The 19,017-nt window shown below is 39.3% G+C and overlaps 1 protein-coding gene across 1 annotated transcript in view; it reads left to right on the plus strand.

Annotated features, from left to right (window-relative positions):
- LOC132159698 (alpha-1,6-mannosylglycoprotein 6-beta-N-acetylglucosaminyltransferase A-like) overlaps positions 1-19,017 on the plus strand; it is a 66,033-nt gene that overhangs the window by 24,686 nt on the left and 22,330 nt on the right. Inside the window, exon 4 of the mRNA XM_059569275.1 lies at positions 18,577-18,653. Within this exon, the coding sequence (XP_059425258.1) occupies positions 18,577-18,653 (77 nt within the window). The remainder of the gene's footprint in view (positions 1-18,576; positions 18,654-19,017) is intronic.

Here is a 19,017-nt window from a genome sequence, read left to right on the forward strand (position 1 = left end):
CCCAACGGAAGGGTACCCAAAAAGTGGTACGGTACGGTTTGGCTTTTTGGTACCATTCTCAACTTTTGGCAGTGGAAACGCAAATAAAAGGGTACCGACCCGACCCGTACCGTACCGTACCACTCGGTGGAAACGCGCCATTTGTGAGACAGCAGACACTGAAATCACCGCGAGCGTCACGCGCGCTTCAGTGTGTGTTAATAGAGGAAGACGCGCTTCTGCTCCATTCATTAACAGAGACACACAGAACATGCAGGATTCATATTTAAATAGACTGTTCTGGCTTAATATTTACAGATATTAGTCCATATCGTGATTTGATGTAAGTGCAATGACCTATTTTTGATTAATTCATTCATAATTTGGCAAATTTCCGTGCCATTCCGCGCTAAACTGTAAATTCCGTTTTTATGACTGGATTCCGCGATTCCCTCCGCGTTTTTCTGCATCGCGGAAATCATAGGACCCTAGTTGTGGTATGCCAGCTCTATCTTGAAATGGACACATGCCACGACGTTCTCTTTAAGTTTGCCAGCGCCCTCAAATCAAAACACTGTTGACTCCTTGCAGTATGAGATTTCGGACGCAGCGCTTGTGTCTCCTTCTGCTTTGTGGGTGACGTAAACGCGTTGTGTCACATTAAAACAATCATTGCAAAAGAACCTGACGTGAGATTTAAAATAAATTAAAAGAGGCTTCGAGGCAGAGGAATTTGCCTCGATCATTTTTTGTAATCGAGTTACTCGAGGAATCGTTTCAGCACTATTTACATTACATTTAGTCATTTAGCAGACGCTTTTATCCAAAGCCACTTACAAATGAGAAAAAAAAAAACACAACAAAAACAATGCGCTAAAAAAAACTAGAAGATGGTAGCAACCACTTAACACATTAAAACCAGCTGGAAAACCTTTAGCAACCAGAAGATGCTTTTTTTATAGCATTGAGATTTGCAGTGTTAACAAAATGCTGAAATGTCATTTTAGGTCTCTGTTTGCTTAACAGACACAGTCAACATGCTGTAAATGTCTTTGAGAACTCAAGCCAACATTTTCAAATGTAAGTGATAGTTCAGGATGACAGCAGCTCAAATCTTTACACGCAGTCCCGAGCTCTCCAAAGCACTATTATTCACTGACAAGTGACTGAGTGGGCCTGGCAGCTAGTGAAGCAAAGAAAGAAAGGTCCTGCTTCTCAGAGCTATGAAACGACTCTTTATAGTCCATCAACATGATGACAACTCTAAGTAATACCGTCTGAGAGGGCCTCACAAAGACTTATTGTGGACTTCATGTTGGAACTGTAAATTGGCGAGTGTATGTGTGAACTCTTGAGCCCACATCAAAGAACATTCTCCTTCTGCTCGTTCTTGCTGAGTTCCTCTCAATAGGTGCATTTAATGTCTGAAGAAACAAATATTTTGAAGAAATGGAAGGGCTTTTTGTTTATAGGTCACCTGCTGTTAACCTCAAACGTGTTTTGTTTCCCAGCAGTGTCAGAAGACGTCTCTTTGTTGCAGTTGACAACCAATATACGATTGAATTTGTGTTCTGATTGGCCCAAAGATGTTTATTAGAAGATCTGAGAGTCTGAGTCTATTTGTTGAGTTTGTTTTGGAAGCAAATTACCTCAGCGTTCCAGCAGCCAGTTAGCTTGGCTGTTTTTCATAAACACATATTGATTGATGTTAGTCACAATAAACTAAATCTTATAGCTAGCACAAAGAGGGAAACTAAATATTGTAAATTTTAACGTAAAAATATCAGCTACCTACATTTAAGGAACCTTGTTATTTTTCTGGATATATTTAGCTAACTGTTTGCTTTGTTTATATTGCCTTCATTATTGTTTTTAAAATGTGAGCGCTGTCTATTGTTTAGGATTCTCACTGTTTTCTCAATTCATTTTTATCAGAGTTTAATTAGCATCTCACTTTTGTGTCAATAAATTTGATTAAAACAGTATATTATCCATTTAAAACAGAAAATTTTATTTTCAATGCAGAAAGATCAACGTAAGCTAGCTACAATTTGTTTGTTGTTGAGTTCTTGGACTTTGTTGCTTTTTCAATTAAGTATTTTTCCAAGTTCATTTCTATAATTTTTAACAACTATAAAATAATAAGGCATAGCCACCAGAAACGACAACTTCTTTCCAACATTAAAAGAATAAAAAATATCGGATGTTTCAGCCTACGAAGATCCATGTGGGAAAGGTACATTTTAAGTAGGGATGTCCAGATCCGATCACGTGATGGGAAATCGGGCCCGATCCCGTGGTTTCAGACTCGATCGGAATCGGACGTTACCTCCCTATCAGGACTATTATATATCCAAAGTACAGCAAAACAGTAAAATGTTTGAAATATTTTCACTAGCCTATTTAAAATAGCTGTTTTATAATTGAATATATTTCAAAATGTAATTTATTGAACATCCTGGATCTTTTTTTTTCGCTCTTCTTTATTTTTTTTTATGTATTATAGAAGTATCGGATCGGGACTCGGTATCGGCAGATACTGAAAATCAAATGACTCTGACTCGGACTCGAGGGCAAAAAAACCTGATCGGGACATCCCTAATTTTAAGAGTATTTTTCAAAAACATGTCTTTAACGTTTAAAGTACTTGGTTGATAATTGAAGAAAACTTTGTTTGTTTTAAATCATCAAATTTTAAGCATCATAAAAATAATTATAAGATATAAATGTTGTTGCCCAAAAAACAAACTAGCAACACAAATTCCTGAATCTCAGTTTGATGGAAATGTTTGAAAGATTTGTCTGGAAAAAATCGGAAAAACTGTTTAGTGATGCTAGTGCTAGCTCAAAAATTAGACACCTAACACGTTTAATATGCTAATGTTTGGTCTGTAAATTATTTCTGTTGTCTTCACTCTTAGGATAACATCATACCTGGATTGACATTATCTCACGTCTATGTCTGCGTTTGCTGATCCACCCGATTAAAACCAATGAACCATCGCCCGCTGATGTTATCTATCCAAACATGGCATGTTTCACCTCAGCTATCTCGCTCTTTCTCAGAGGTTATCGTCTCTGCGTGCCAGCAGTGAAGAGAGCCCAGGTGTTCGTGTGGCCCATGGCTTGTGTGTCTATGTGTGTGTTTGTTTGCGCCAGCGGTGTCTGTTACTGTCTCTCTGGACGGTTCTGAATTGAGGGCGCTGGCACGCTCTATGCTTCTGGCTCTTGACTAAAGCCTAGAATCCTCTGAGAGCGAGGGAGAGCAAGAGACATAGACAGTAAGCAAATAGAATGGCTTGCTTCATTGTGCTCATAGATGCCGCTGGTGGATGCAAGGCCAACCTGTAATTATTAAGCTAAACACTAGCACAAAGAACAATAGCACAAAGATGGTGTTCATCCTTGCTAGCTAAAAGAGACATGTAGGGTTAAAGTTGTAGTTAAGGCTTGTTCACATCAAGAATGTCCACTCAAGTTCTGCTTTGTGTAAAAACGCTGCAGTTATGACATCTGCCGCTTTAAATGCTCCAGCTCTTTAAAGTGGATTCCAATTGGCTGTCCATGATTTTATTGCTGATTAGCTTGGAAAAAAATTTGTTAAATTGAATTCATCCGGTACTGTTTGTTTGATAGGTGTGAATTAAATTATTTTCATGTTAGGAGCGATAAATGGACTATACTTTGTTCCATTGTAAATTGTGTGACTTTTTTTTGGGAAGCAAACTTATGATTTTTATGTTAAAATGATCAGCTTATCTGCAGGGTTGCTTAGTTTTGTACGAGTTTTGCCACTTCAGATAATGTGTAACAAATCTCTTAACTCACAGGGGTCGCATCAATCTAAAAATTCTGGCCAATAATTATTTTCATAATATGAGTAATAAATGTCCGATATTAAAGGCTTGGATTTTTTTACTCTGGTAAATTGTATTTGTCCCGTTTCTTCTATGTACATGAATGATTCCTGAATCTGTGTGGCTTTTTTTTGTGAACAATGTCCCGCTACTTTTCGTAGTGGTCAAATTTAAGATTTTTACATAAAAACGATCAATGTAACTTCAAGGTTGCAAGTTTTATATGAGTTATGCCATATTCTTCAGATAATGTGTAACTAAAAATCTAGAAATCTTTTAACCCACTTGAGGGTTGCATTGAAAATTGTCCGATAATTGTTTTCATGTTATGCTCAAATTGTTGTGAACAATATCTACTATCTGCTATAGAAATTTTCACGTATTATTTTTACGTGAAAATGAACTACAAGATTGCAAGTTTTGCATGGCTTTTGCCTCTTTCTTCAGAAAATGTGTTACCAAAAATCTAGTATGGTTTCTTTTTATCTACTTTAACCCACTAGCGCCGATATTGGAATTCTGGAAGATAATGAGCGATAAATGGGCAATAATAAAAGTTATTATTTTTTTGACTGATTAAATAAAATAAAAAAAATTCTAAACAAAAATCTATTATAAACTAAAACACCACCAAAATCAACTGATTAAAAAAAAATTAAAAAACCCTTTCAGATTTAACCGATATAGTACAGACTTATCATCACAGACATATCAGTGATCATTTTAAATATCCAGCATTTGTTTTCCCATTCCCTTATCATCTGGAACTTGTTATCTGAATAAGCATGATTTGATATTGTTCCAAAACCTTTTCAGATTATTTGGGCTGATAAAAAATATTCCTGGATGAGACTTTGCTTTGGCTTTACTGGGTTGCTAATGAACACAGAGCACAAACTCACACATTTGGTCATAATTTCACAGTTCTGGATGGTTGTGACCTGTTTTGCAGAGCCAGAGATCTCCAGAGAGTCGTGGTTGGATGAGGAGTGTCCCTGCTGTTGCATTTATAGATCTAGGGTGGATGTGACTTCCCTCTATAGGGAACAGGTAGAACCGGTAAAACTGAAATGGGTAGCTGGATGTCATAGTTCATCTCACCAATCATCCAAGACGGTCACGATGGGGAACTTCCTGTTTTGGAATAAGCGTAACCTGTAAAAAATGAAAAAGAATGAACATTCAGGATGTTTAAAAATTAATAAAAACAGTAGTCAATTAATGGACCATTTTTTGTTTCATTTTTAGCAATTTGTCTCCAAATATGTCAGAAACGTACACTTGTATTAGCAGCACAAGCTGACAATTAGTTTTTTGGTTCCTCATTTTGGATCCACTTTGACAATCCATGGCAATCCATTGTTGTCGGCCTGTGCGTGGTCCCAGAGGACGGGTGCACATGCCAAGAGGTAGGCGAATCTGAAATGTGCGCTTGTGTGCTTTCAGCAAGTGGAAACTTGTGCGTAAGCAGTGAAACAGGTGAACGGACAGGTTTTAAGTTTCATCCGTTGGGTTAGATGCTTTTGTGCTGTGTCGTGAAGCAATATGTTGCTGATGAGAGAGAGCTCACGTCTTTTTTTTTTTGTCTCCATTAGTATGTAACTGCTCTGTCAGTCACATTGTTGGCCTCTTCGGCTCTTGTGTAGTCAGAAATGTGATAGTTATCAGTGCTGGGTACTGAAAGGCTCATTGTGTTAGACGGTTCTCCTGTGGGACGATGATCTGATTCAGAGAACGATGGTCAGCACACAGTGGAAGTTAATTAAGAGCTAACAATTAATCCTGCATTTTATTTGAATTTATTTTAATTTTCTATGTAAATTCATTATGTCGACGTCAAATGTCATAAAAAGTAAGGCTTCAGACCGAGTTATTTAGGGAGTTTAGTTGGAGTTATTTTGGCCCATTTCTGTGTCCAGAAATGTTTCATCTCATGTATTTTTGGAAAGTTTTGCTTGATATAGGGCTGGATGATTAATCGAAAAGTAATCGACACCGAAATTCAGAACCTCTAACCGACTTAATTTTCCCATGTCGGTTATTTCAGTTTTTTAATCCTGTTAAAACTTCCCCCTTAACAGCATGCTACCGTGTGTGTAGCCACATAACTCTGCACCGTCCAGTCAGTGGCATAACAGCAAAACATGGACGTGAACGCCGGTTCAACACATAGTGATGGCGCACGAGTGGTGAGCCTTGCATCTTCACTAAACTTTGTCAGTTTTATTTGTTTTATGGTTTGGACATTCAATCGATTAGATGATCGGATGTGTATTATTATATCGAGCTACCATGTTCGCGCAGCTGCATTGTGGCATGAACACTCATATTAACAGCTGTGAAGATCGCGCGCACAGAGGAACGCAGTTGTCAGCGCTGTCCTGTGATTTATTACTAAAGTATCTTAGAATCTCAAAACTTATTATAGCATAGTTTTCTACTTTTGAAGGAACTAGGCTATTTACAACCCACAGCTTCACAATATAATATAGAGACAGTATGACTAATTCACACACGCAATCACTCGTACTGGTGCTGTGCTAATTTATCTTTATCTGATCTTTATTTATCTCTTACACCGAGCAATAATCTATAAGAAATGTTACGAACATAGATAAAATAACTGCTGATAGTGAGCTATGATGTCAGATCACGCTTTCAATAGGAAAAAATATCCCACCTTTAATAGTCGATCTCACCCGTCTGGCTGAGGCCAGTCTAAAAAGACGCTCAGGACAGTTGACAGAACGCTGCTGCGTGTCGTCATGAAAGCGTATCATTTTCACGTGTTATTAAGCCTTGCCACTTGCCAATTTAACCATTCAAAAAACTTTAAAGCATTCAAACACAAGACGCGGAAAAGCTGAACTAAGCAGCTGGTTACTCGCGCTGTGCTCGGTGCGCATGCAGAGAGAGAGCCGCGTCTGACAGACAGTAACACTGAACTGAGCTCTCCTTTGCGGAATTGCTAATGCAACCTTTGCACACCACCGACTGAACACAATTAATCATTGCTTGGAAATTGGCCAACAAAGTATTGACTGTTGTCTGAAGTTTTGTTTGATTGTAATCCATTACATATCTTTCTATCAAAGTTATCTGATATTATCAAGATGAATTTGTTCTGACAGTTTAACTCTGAGTTCTTGTCATATTTTATTACCATTTTCTAAACTATAGCAAATAAACTGATAATGTGAGAAATGTTGAAGGTGTCTGAATAAATTTTGGTTTGACTGTATGTTTAATTTTTACAGTGCTATTTTACATTTAATTATTCGGTTACTGTACCTGGACACTTACAAACTTGAAAAAACAAAAAAACACTGTGTAAATGGCACAAACAAATAAACAGAACGAACATAAAAATTAAACACTTTCAAACAGGGCCCACTGGTACAACCTGCACTGGGGCCCTGCTAACCCCAGCTACGGCCCTGCACAAACGGTACAAACCTTGTCAGTGAACTATGAGGGCAAAAAAACAAAACAGAAACAAAATAATAGTTCATTAATCGTAATTGAGGTAAAATGTTCAATTAATCGAGGTTTTGATTTGAGGCCATAATCGTCCAGCCCTCAATGTATATATATAGATAGATAGATAAATAGATAGATAGATAGATAGATAGATAGATAGATAGATAGATACATACATAGATATACTCATTATTGTATTTAAAAAAATAACATATAAGTTGTAGTAGTTATACTATATTGTATTATAAAATTAGGGCTGGGAATCGTTAGAAATTTTCCGGTTCCATAAAAGCAGAGTTGCAAATAAATTAGTAGATATAGCCATGGAAAAAATGTATCGCAAAATCATTGCTTTCACGCGGTTTCATTTAGATTTTGGAATTCTTTATTTTTATTTGCAAAAAGCATATTTATTTTTCTCAATACTTTCATTTTTGTTTGCAAAACCTTATTCTTTTGCATATATATGCAGCATTATATTGACTCCATGCATAACGGCCCACAAAGGGGGCACTCGTGAGCACCCTTTTGAATGTTAAAATGACGAATGGGACACCCTACGATCTCGTGGACTTAATGGACACACACGCAAGCAGCGGTCATTTTAAGTCCGCAAGACCGAAAGTGCACATGAAGTGTTCCATTTGGGACAGGGCCAATGTGCTCATTAATTAAAGAGGCAAGGCGGCTCTTCTTTTATTTGGTTTGTGACATCCGTTACGGGAAATGCTGGCGCACGGCTGCTCACAGTGCTTGGTCACGTGTCGCACCAGAACCGTTTTCGGAACCGAAACTTAGAAATTTCTCACGGATCCGGTTCTTTAAAAAAAAAACAGAAACGGTTCTGAATAAGAACCAAACGGCAACCTTCCGCTCCCTCTCTTGAAACCAGCACGGAAGTGACTAAAACTGCAATTCATCGAGGCTGGCTCCGAAAGAGAGTCAATCCTATAGACTACCCATGTAATAAAAAAAAAAAAACATTTATGCAAAAATAAATCCAGATGCATTACTGTGATGACAATTTAATTTGGAAATTTTTGTAATTGTAATGAAAATAATGTTTCTCTCTTTCTGTGTTTTCATGAAATGAACCTTTATCTTAACATGAATCATCTATCATTTGTCCAGCTTTAAAAGTAAATGTGTGTCACATCCAGTTGAAAGCTTTAGCAAAACCCTTCCAGCTTGGCAGAAAGACTGAACGACCTCAAATTCGCCTGGAACAGAGATTACATGCGCACACACACACACATACATACACACACACACACACACACACACACACACACACACACACACACACACACTAGAGCACTGTACTCTCACACTCCTCTAAACTGGCCATAGAAGTGCCCTCAGTGTGTTTTTCCTGGCATGAGAGAGAAAAACACATGCTGCTCTGAGGGAAATGTCTCACTGAAGCGCAACAGAGAGAGAGACATTCTCCTGAGTGCTTTTCACCTCTCGCTCCTCCATTTCTTGCTGTTTTTGCATTGAAAGACACACTCGTTGTCTTCTTGATGACTGTTGTTCGTCTTCGGGGTCTCACACTATTTAGCCTGGAGGAGTGTGTGATGGAAAACGCCCATTTGTGTGTATGTGTGTTTGTGATTGTGTGTTTACAAGGGTGTATGTTGAGCATGTGTCAAGCACAGCTGTTTTTTCCACTCTGCGTAGCACCACATGCAGACTCCAAATCATTCCCTTTCTCTCTTCCTCTCAGCTAATCATTGTTTTTGCACGTATGTGACAATAAGAAGCTCAGTTCAATAAAGTTCATGTAAGGAAAACACGTAACTAGTTATGTGTCTAACTTGATATATTGACCTTATCGCAACGGCTCTGTGTAGTAAATGTGCTTGTGACGAGTGGGGCGAGGCCGAGAGCCGTGGGAACAGGAGCAAGGCCGGTGGAGTGATTGGAGATGAACGACACCTGTTCGACCCACCGGTCTTGAGTCCCACGGAGGAGATGGAAGGATATAAAACAGGAGCGACGACAGTGAAGGACAAGAGAGGACCAGGCCTGGGTCGAACAGGTGTCGTTCATCTCCAGTCACTCCACCGGCCTCGCTCCTGTTCCCACGGCTCTCGGCCCCGCCCCACTCGACACAGTGCTCCATGTGAAAGCATGCATGTAACGGAGATTTACAGCTGATTATGAAACTGGCTTTACTGACAAGATGCGCATTCAGTATCGCATGTGATATATTGTGCAGCCCTAGTTATCGGCCAGTCAGCAAAATAAAGTTTGATGGTACAGTTATCCAAAACTAGTCCACTCACAAAACATTGTATACTACTCCACTTTAATAGCGCTGAAGGGATTATGGGTAATATTAGCCTAAAGCACACAAACCTATGCACACTTCAAAAATCCATCAGATTCCTGCAACATTTTTTTAAACCGAATAGTTTCCCTCCAAAAAACATTGTAAACTTTCATATCGCTGAAGGGTTTGTGGCATTCCTGGCATGTTTCTTAAACGGATCAGTCTAAAATCTAGTCCACTTTAGTAGTGCTTAAGGGATTGTGGGTAAAAAGCTTTGACAGAAGCTTAAAGTTACAAACGTATACACGCGTCAGAAATCCACAGAATTCCTTGCATGTTTCTTTTACAAAAGAGCCCCCCTCCCCGACAACAACAACTAAACATTGCAAACATTCGTAAGCGCTGAATGGATTGTGGGTAATATTAGTCTAGACTTAGTCTAGAAAATTTTACACAGTTTAAAATTCCATATGATTCCTGGTATGTTTCTTGAACAGGTCACTCTAACAAGTGTGCAAGCTAATCCACTTTAGCAGTGCTGAGGGGATAGTTGGTAATTTTAGCTTAAAGTTCACAAATATATACACATCACAAAACCATCCGATTTCTGACTTTTTTTAACAGAAATGTTTCCCTACCCAAAAGTTTTACCCAGAATTGTGGGAAAAAATAGCCTAATGCTGAGTTCACACTGCACGCTTTTCAAACTCGTTGGATCGCCGATGTTTTCACACTACGTGACTATCTGGGGTAGCATTCAGTTGCTGTTGTGTTCATATTGCACGGTGGATCAGCAACAGGGGGTTACATATTGACTAACTTCAGAATAGGAAGAATTGCAGACAGCTCTGGCTAGTTCGCAAACTACGTTTCACAACAAAACACACATGAAAATTGATAACGAAATAATGAGAGAAACTGCTGGCGTCAGACCGGAGTTTTCGAGCGAGATTGGATTATCTCATATATCTATTAAAATACTTATATTCTGGTTAGGGCTGTAGCTATCGAATATTTTAGTAATCGAGTATTCTACCAAAAATTCCATCGATTAATCGAGTAATCGGATAAAATGTGTTTTTGCTTAATTAAAGTGCAATATTAATTATGCAAGAGAAAATAAGACTCCTGGGTCTCTTAAAATGAACAACTTAGTTTCCTTTTTTAGAAAAAAAATATTTTTATTTTTTAAATGCATAGAATGCAATGCATACATCAAAAATAAACATTTAATTATTACCCATTGTTTCTCTCTCTGTACTTGTACTGTGAACAATGACAATAAGGTTGAAAGATGAATTAAGTGCATTTAAGTGCCATTCAGTTGGGGTTTTAAAGCATTTTCTGAGATGCACATTAAACATTAAACACATAAAACATTAATTTAATTTATCTTTTAAAAATAAAACATGGAAGACATTTTGCGTGAGTAAACTTTAAAAAAAAAGTAAATAAATAAAATAATAATGTTTTTTTTTTTTTTTAGGTGTAAAAAATAGGCTATGTACATTCTGCTGAACAATAGTAATACATCTCTGGCAAATACTTGTCTAAAACAGGACTTTTATTTTGACGGGTTGACGTACCTACAGTTCTGTGTATGTGATGTGACGCTAGTTTTACTCAAATCAAACGGTCAAATGCTCATGAAGTGACTGTCAGAGCAGTTCTGGAGATGTTGTTAATGTGTTCACGTCCTTATTTAGTGAGACAGCAGACGCTGAAATCACGGCAGCGTCACGCGCGCTTCAGTGTGTGTTAATAGAGGAAGACGCGCTTCTGCTCCATTCCTTAACAGAGACACGCAGAACATGCAGGATTCATATTTAAATAGACTGTTCTGGCTTAATATTTACAGATATTAGTCCATATCGTGATTTGATGTAAGTGCAATGACCTATTTTTTATTAATTCCGTTTTTATGACTAGTTGTGGTATGCCAGCTCTATCTTGAAATGGACACACGCCACGACGTTCTCTTTAAGTTTGCCAGCGCCCTCAAATCAAAACACTGTTGACTCCTTGCAGTATGCGATTTCGGACGCAGGGCTTGTGTCTCCTTCTGCTTTGTGGGTGACGTAAATGCGTTGTGTCACATTAAAACAATCAGTGCGAAAGAACCTGACGTGAGATTTAAAATAAATTAAAAGAGGCTTCGAGGCAGAGGAATTTGCCTCGATAATTTTTTGTAATCGAGTTAACTCGAGTTACTCGAGGAATCGTTTCAGCACTAATTCTGGTATATAACTACTCCCTGAACTTCCCTCTGCCCTGTATCTTGGCCTCTCACTGGCTGTAGATCATCGCTGATGTAGTTTTCAGTGAGAAATCATTGCACACAGTGTGATTGTGAATCGTTGACAGCTCCAGATATTTAGCATGCCAAATATTTTGCGGGCGTCATTGAATTGTGTGCGATTCCCTCAGATCACGTCTTTGATAATTCACACTGTGTGATTGTCACTCGCGTGAATGAGAACTGATTTGCCTCCGATTTCAGGCATTTTTTGGCAATTTCGCAAAACCTGTCGGCGAGTGACAAATCGGGCTAAAATCGTGCAGAGTGAACTCGGCATTAATGTATGGACACTTCAAAAATCCATATCATTCACTCTGAAAACTGTGCAAACTGGTCCACTTTTGTGGGTTGCATACTTTACTAAAAATCCATAGTAAATAGTATACCATCCACATTTGAGGTACCTTTCCCCAATGTAGTGTGATTGGGGTATCCAATTCCAGTATTGTATAATATTTAGTATGCATAGCATGCAAATTAGGGCTGAATTTGGAAATGCATGTTATTAGTAGTATTATATAAACACATAACCGAGACTGTAGGCATAGTATGTTATGCTATGTCAAATTCAGCATGGATTTAAACCTAGTCAGTATCAGTACCAATGGTGTCACTGCATCCCAGAATGCATTGTGTGGGTCTTCATGTTATTGGGTAATGTGTCGTGTAACATTTTTTCTTCAGTAGAGTGTGTGTGTGTGTGTGTGTGTGTGTGTCTGTGTGAGAAACATCAGGGTTTGTTTGTGAGTTAGTTTGTGTTTAATTAAGTCCAATTAAGGTCTAATTTAGCTCTAAATTGCGTTTGTATTTTAAACACACCCAACTAGTTCAAGTTAAAGTGTTCACGACATGACATCAAGCTGAACAGGGGCAAATTTCACAGCTCAGGTTTTGTCATGTCTTTATAGTCATCCCTCATTTTCAGTCTTTTGGGCTATATTTCGGCTAGTCTTGAGTCATTTTTGTCATTTCTCCCCCATGACTCTTGTGTAAGTTGTGTAAATGGTCTAAATTATTTGTTTGTTAGCATGTGACCTTAAGCAATGTGAATTTGTGAATGACGTTGTAACGATATCAACCTTCATATTCATCCGGAAGAAGGAGGCGGGAACCGGCGGACAATCAAAAACATTTTAATAACAAAATAAACACAAAACAGCGCACCAGCCCCTCACGGACGACTGGTGCGCATAAAATAAAAACCAAAACACAACTAAAAGCCCAGGCCTGGTCCTCTCTCGTCCTTCACTGTCGTCGCTCCAGTTTTATATCCTTCCATCTCCTCCATGGGCCTCGAGACCGGTGGGACGAACAGGTGTAGTTCATCTCCAATCACTCCCCCGGCCTCGCTCCCATGTCCCTCGGCCCCGCCCCACTCGTCACATACCCCCATCGCCCCTCGCAGGCCGGGGGGTACTCCCGAGACTGCGCTCTACTCCCCCCCCCCCTCCCTCCGGGGGGGCCGCTCCCGGGGACCTGCGGGAACCTGGGGGTAGGACAGGCGAGGCGAGAGAAAAGGAGATGGAAGGAGGAGCGACAGAGACGAGAGAGGGGAGAGAGGAAAAAAAAAAAAAAAAAAAAATTCCGGTTCCCAGACGCACCGCTGCTCGGCCCTCCACCAGCTGGGTGATCTCCTCCGCGGTGCCTGGCGGTGGCACTGGACGGCCCTCGGCGGACGGCACGACACTCCTCCGCCGCCCGGTGGACGGCGACGGCTCCTCCGGTTTTGGGCAGCCGGCAGGAGTCCCCCGTTCCCTGCTCCTCCCCGTTCCGGCGGAGGCAGCAGGCTCCGGCCACCTGGCGAACGGCGCCGACTCCTCCGCTCCCTCACGGACGGCAGCCGTCTCTCCACATCGTGGGCGGCCGGTAGCGAGCTCGCCCGTCCCCGGCAACTCGCTCCAGTCCACCGCCTCGAGCGTCCATGGCGGCACACTCCTCGCCAGCTCGATGGCACCGCGGATTCACCACAGCGGCGAGGGATCTTCAGCAGCGCGTCCCTCCTTCTCCCGGGCTTCGGCACCACTGTAATGATATCAACCTTCATATTCATCCGGAAGAAGGAGGCGGGAACCGGCGGACAATCAAAAACATTTTAATAACAAAATAAACACAAAACAGCGCACCAGCCCCTCACGGACGACTGGTGCGCATAAAATAAAAACCAAAACACAACTAAAAGCCCAGGCCTGGTCCTCTCTCGTCCTTCACTGTCGTCGCTCCAGTTTTATATCCTTCCATCTCCTCCATGGGCCTCGAGACCGGTGGGACGAACAGGTGTAGTTCATCTCCAATCACTCCCCCGGCCTCGCTCCCATGTCCCTCGGCCCCGCCCCACTCGTCACAGACGTGTACATCCTTTACTGTTTGGTGTTCCCTCAGTGGGGTGCTTATTTGGTTTACAGGATGTGCTCTTAATGTGTGATGTTCTATTTAGGTTGCGGCCAGCCATTGTTCTGCAGCGCCGTCATGTCTCTTACTGCTTTGTGAGAGAGAGAGAGAGATAGAGAGAGAGAGAGAGAGAGAGAGAGAGAGAGAGAGAGAGAGAGAGAGTAGAGACATGATCCAGCCCTTGCAAATCGATTCATTTGAAATCACATAGCTAACACCCACACCCTTACTGTAGTTTGTGTCCTCGTCTCCCCTCCCGTCATTCTCTCATCTTATCATCGCACTTCGCCATTTTCCCTCATCCTATCTCATTTCATCTAAGCCCCTTTCACACTGTGATTCCGGAAAATACACAGGTAATGTGTCCCAGCAATTGTTTCCAGGTCACTAGATTTTGCACTTTCACATTGCCAGTGATTACCCGGAATATGTGTGTGCTTTCACACACAACCCGTAAAGATCCTGTAAAGACACGTGACATTAGAATATGATGCGTAATGCACAAGTCGAAAACGCTAGGCACGTTAACATTCACTGAAGCTAGCGAACGATCTCAGCTTCCACGCGGAAAGTGAGGAACTAACTGATCTCTGCTTCGTTACAGTTTGCACATATTTTCTTCATTGCGAACGTTGATCTGCCTTCAAAACACCCGCTACGACGCGGCCTTTACGCCACAGAGCTTGTTCCAGGTCTGAAACCGGCAATGTTACTAGTTCTCCGACCCGGGATCAATCCCGGAATAAATCCCGGGATGTGTATGCGTTCACACAGAAGGCAACTCGACAATGTTCCGGCAGTGTGAAAGGGGCTCTAGTGTCTTTTCCTTGGAGTCCTCTTCTCTCCTTTTATATCATCTTGTCTTGTATTGTCTCGTCTCAATTAGTGTCTTTTTCTTTTATTGTAACTCACATCATCTGGGTTCCTCTTATCTTCTTTTAATCTCATCTTGTCTTGTCTCATCTTGTTGAATCTCTTGTCTTCTCACCTAGTGTCTTTTCGTCTTGTCTCGTATAGTTTCTTTTCTTTTCACTGTGTCTCACCTGGGGTTCTTGTTCTCTTCTTTCATCTCGCCTTGTCTTATCTCATCTCAGCTCACATAAGTTTCTCTCCATCTCGTCTCGTGCCTTTTCTTTTCATCCTACCTCACCTAGGGGTTTTAGTTTTTTTCCTGTCATCTCATCTCATCTGATATCATCTCATCTCACTTCATCTCACTTGGGTTTCTCTCCTTTCATCATGTAATATCTTGTCTCACCTCACCTCATTTCATTCATCTCATCTTAACCTGGATTGATCCTCTCTCTTTTTATCTTGTATCATCTTGCCTCATTGCGTCTCATCACAACTCACCTCGACTCCATTAATATCATTTCACCTCACCTGGATTCATGTCCTCTCTTTTCATTTTGTATCCTCTCCTATCAGTATCTCTCATCTCACCTTATCTGAATTCATCTTGTTTATTTTCATCATGTCTTGTCTCATCTCATTGTTTCCCTCATCATCTCCTTTCATATAATCTCATATCGTTTCCTCACCTCTCATCTCCTATCTTGTCTTATATCATTTTGTTTCCTCTGGTCTCCCCTCATCTTCTCTCATTTTTGTCTCCCCACTTCTCCCCGTCCCCTCCCGGTCACCGAGACATGTTCCTGGATCAACATCTTTTGTTTTTGACTTGACAGTGACTTGCTTGAACCAAGCTATGACTTGACTTGAATTGCTTGACATAAAATAGTGACTTGACTTGACTTGATTCTCACAAAAATTGACTTGGACTTGCTTGAGACTTGAAGGTTAAGACTTGAGACTTACTTGTTACTTGCAAATGTGTCATTTACTCCCACGTCTGCAAACTGGTGAAGATAATCAGTGGAAAAAAACATCAGGCGGCACATTTTAGTCTTAAAATGTCAAATCAAATGCTATAATCCTATGACTTTGAGACAAATTAAACAAATCACTGTGTATCACTTGAAGTTATGATATTATGATCTAACCTAACTTTCACCTCTCAAATAGTTGTTTAATTTATTGAAACAAATAGCTGTTTCAACCTTAAATATTGTTATGTATAACATGCTTAACCATAGCCATCTCCGCAGTATGATATCATATACTTGTGTTAGCCTTGCACTTGATATTCTACATCGCTTGGCTTTTTAAACTCTGTAACTTGAGTCATTGAGATTTCTTATCTCCATCGTGCCCTTGAAAAGAGCTCTTTACTCTCGGGTACACCCAAGCCACTATTGTAAATCGCCTGAGAGGTAAAAGCATCCATAATAGTGTAAGAGTCTGCACTCGGATCAGGGTTCATCTGCAGAATGCGCATGCATGTTTATTGGAAGAGAGACACATTTGCTTGCATAGTCGATTTTGTGTGCCTACTTTTATTTCCCCAAAGATCTGCAAATAGTACATTCATGGTCCAAGGTTTTTTCATGACACATGTGTTGACTAAATCCATATCAGTAGCTTTTTTGTAACAAACTGTTAGAGAGAAAGGAAAAAGCTAAGTTAGATTGTGTTTGATTGGCCCTAAAGGGCAGATAATAGTTAAAGTTCAAAGTATAAAGCTGTGCTATCATTTTATTTACCATTCTAACTCTTTTTTAATGTACATTGTTGATATAATGTGTAAAATAATGCTGTGTGCAAACAGTGAAAATTCCAGATATTACAAACGCAACTTTCGGTTATATTATTGTTAACACTAGCTTGATTTCCAGTCATGAAATGTGTGTTTTAACTTGTCTTTGAACAGTAAAGATCATTCAAGTTTCATAAAAAAAAAAAAAAAACAATAAACAAAAAGGTAACTGTCATGAAAATTCTAAATTGTATTAGTTTAGATATTTAAAATAAAATGACGTAAAACATACAAAAAATTACGAAATTGCTTAAGTTTACCTTTTTTCTTGTCTGACCATGTTTCATTTAATGTATTATGTTTTGAACATTACAAACAGCAACTTATTTGAGACAAATGTAAAATTTTGAAAAAGTTATTTTGACTACAAATTTCTTAGCTTTATTACTTTTGTCTTTTACGTTATCACCGTTTAGTTGTTCAGATATCGTTGATTTTCTTGTTTGTTTTTGTTTTATTTTTTAACAGACTTTTGTTGTTACATAAAGTGTTTGCTTTAAAGATTTTCTAGTAAAAAAGACGAAGAACAATTATAATGTAACTAAAATAATATATTTTTTTACGATAGTTTAACATAACAGGTATTTTTAACGATAGTTGTAAATTCTGATCTCATTAACCTTAAAAGTAGACATTTTGGCTCAAACATTTATGCATGTGTTATACATATAAGTTTTTACCATTTTAAAGGGACACATGGACTATTTTAATGATGTCCTAAGTCCTAACTACCTTTTTGGGCCTTGAATGTGTCAGTTGCATTGCCGTCTATGCAGGGTCAGAAAGCTCTTGGATTTCATCAAAAATATCTTAATTTGTGTTCCAAAGACGAACGAAAGTTTTACACATTTGGAACGATTTGTGGGTGAATAATTAATGACAGAATTTTTATTTTTGGGTGAACTATCCCTTAGTCAAATTTGTTTGCATTCATTGTTTTTTTTCGGCAGTGCAAAGCAGCAACAGAACGTCTTTGAAGACCATTTGAATGCATTTGGCAAGATGTGGGTGTTCGGTCTTAGTGTTAATTTGCCGTGTTAACTGCATTATTGATCTCTTTCTCTGGCTGAGTGTCCATGTCCCAAAAAAGCTCGTTGGTTTTGGGTTGTGATTGTGAAGTATTCAGTCTGAAGGGAAGTTAGCAGTAAATTTTGCACTTAATGGTTTACATTAATAAACAGCAGCTACTTTTGAAATTTAGTTTTAACCTGAGACTGAGTTACAAAATGTACTGTATTTACAATTATTTACTTTTTTAAATATTAAGTAAAAAGTTAGTTAAATTTTGTTTACACATATTTCGGGCCTTGTTTAATGAAACGGGAGCACAATAAAGTTTGTTTAAAGAAAGTTCAACATTGCAAATCATTCGTAAATCTAATTTTTACATGCATTTCCCACGTACTTACTAGGCAACGTAACGTATTATAAAAAATTTAAATGCTTTGTAATCACAATGTGGCTTTTTCACTTAATATTGTGTTAGCGAGTTAATTTGAGAGTGCATTGTGCGATAATTGAACGTTATTGATGTTCCAGGCGGAGACCTGCGTGCCAAACAATATTGTAGATTTCAGCTGTGAAATGTGTCGTTTGGGACTGATAATTATGTTCTTCTCTCTCTTTCTCTGTGTGTTCTCAGACTTACTGAACGGAGCACAGGAGAAATGCGAACTGCCCTCGCTTGACGGGTTTCCGCATTGTGAAGGGAAGTTGAAGGTGAGTGTTTCTCGCACTCTCTGATCAGTTCTCTGAGGAAAGCTTCTCGATCTGAGTCGCTCTTTAATCACTTTATGCTGTCATTGTCTTATGGTGGCTTCTCATCGGTTGGAGTTTATTTAGAAACCATTTCCATCCTGAATCCAGACAGATAGATTTTTAAATTAAAGACTCTCTGCAGGATTCTCCACTTACAGACGGAGATAATGATTCATTTTGAGACATTTGAAAACTTTTAACTGATTTTGTGTTAGTTATGAGCAGAGTACTCAAGTCGTTAATAAATTTGTTACTAATTTTAATGTAAAATACTTTTTTAACAAATATTTGTGCACAATTTGATGACGTAGCTTGGGTTTATAAT

This window comes from Carassius carassius, chromosome 16, assembly GCF_963082965.1.
Source record: "Carassius carassius chromosome 16, fCarCar2.1, whole genome shotgun sequence".
Taxonomy (NCBI): Eukaryota; Metazoa; Chordata; class Actinopteri; order Cypriniformes; family Cyprinidae; genus Carassius; species Carassius carassius.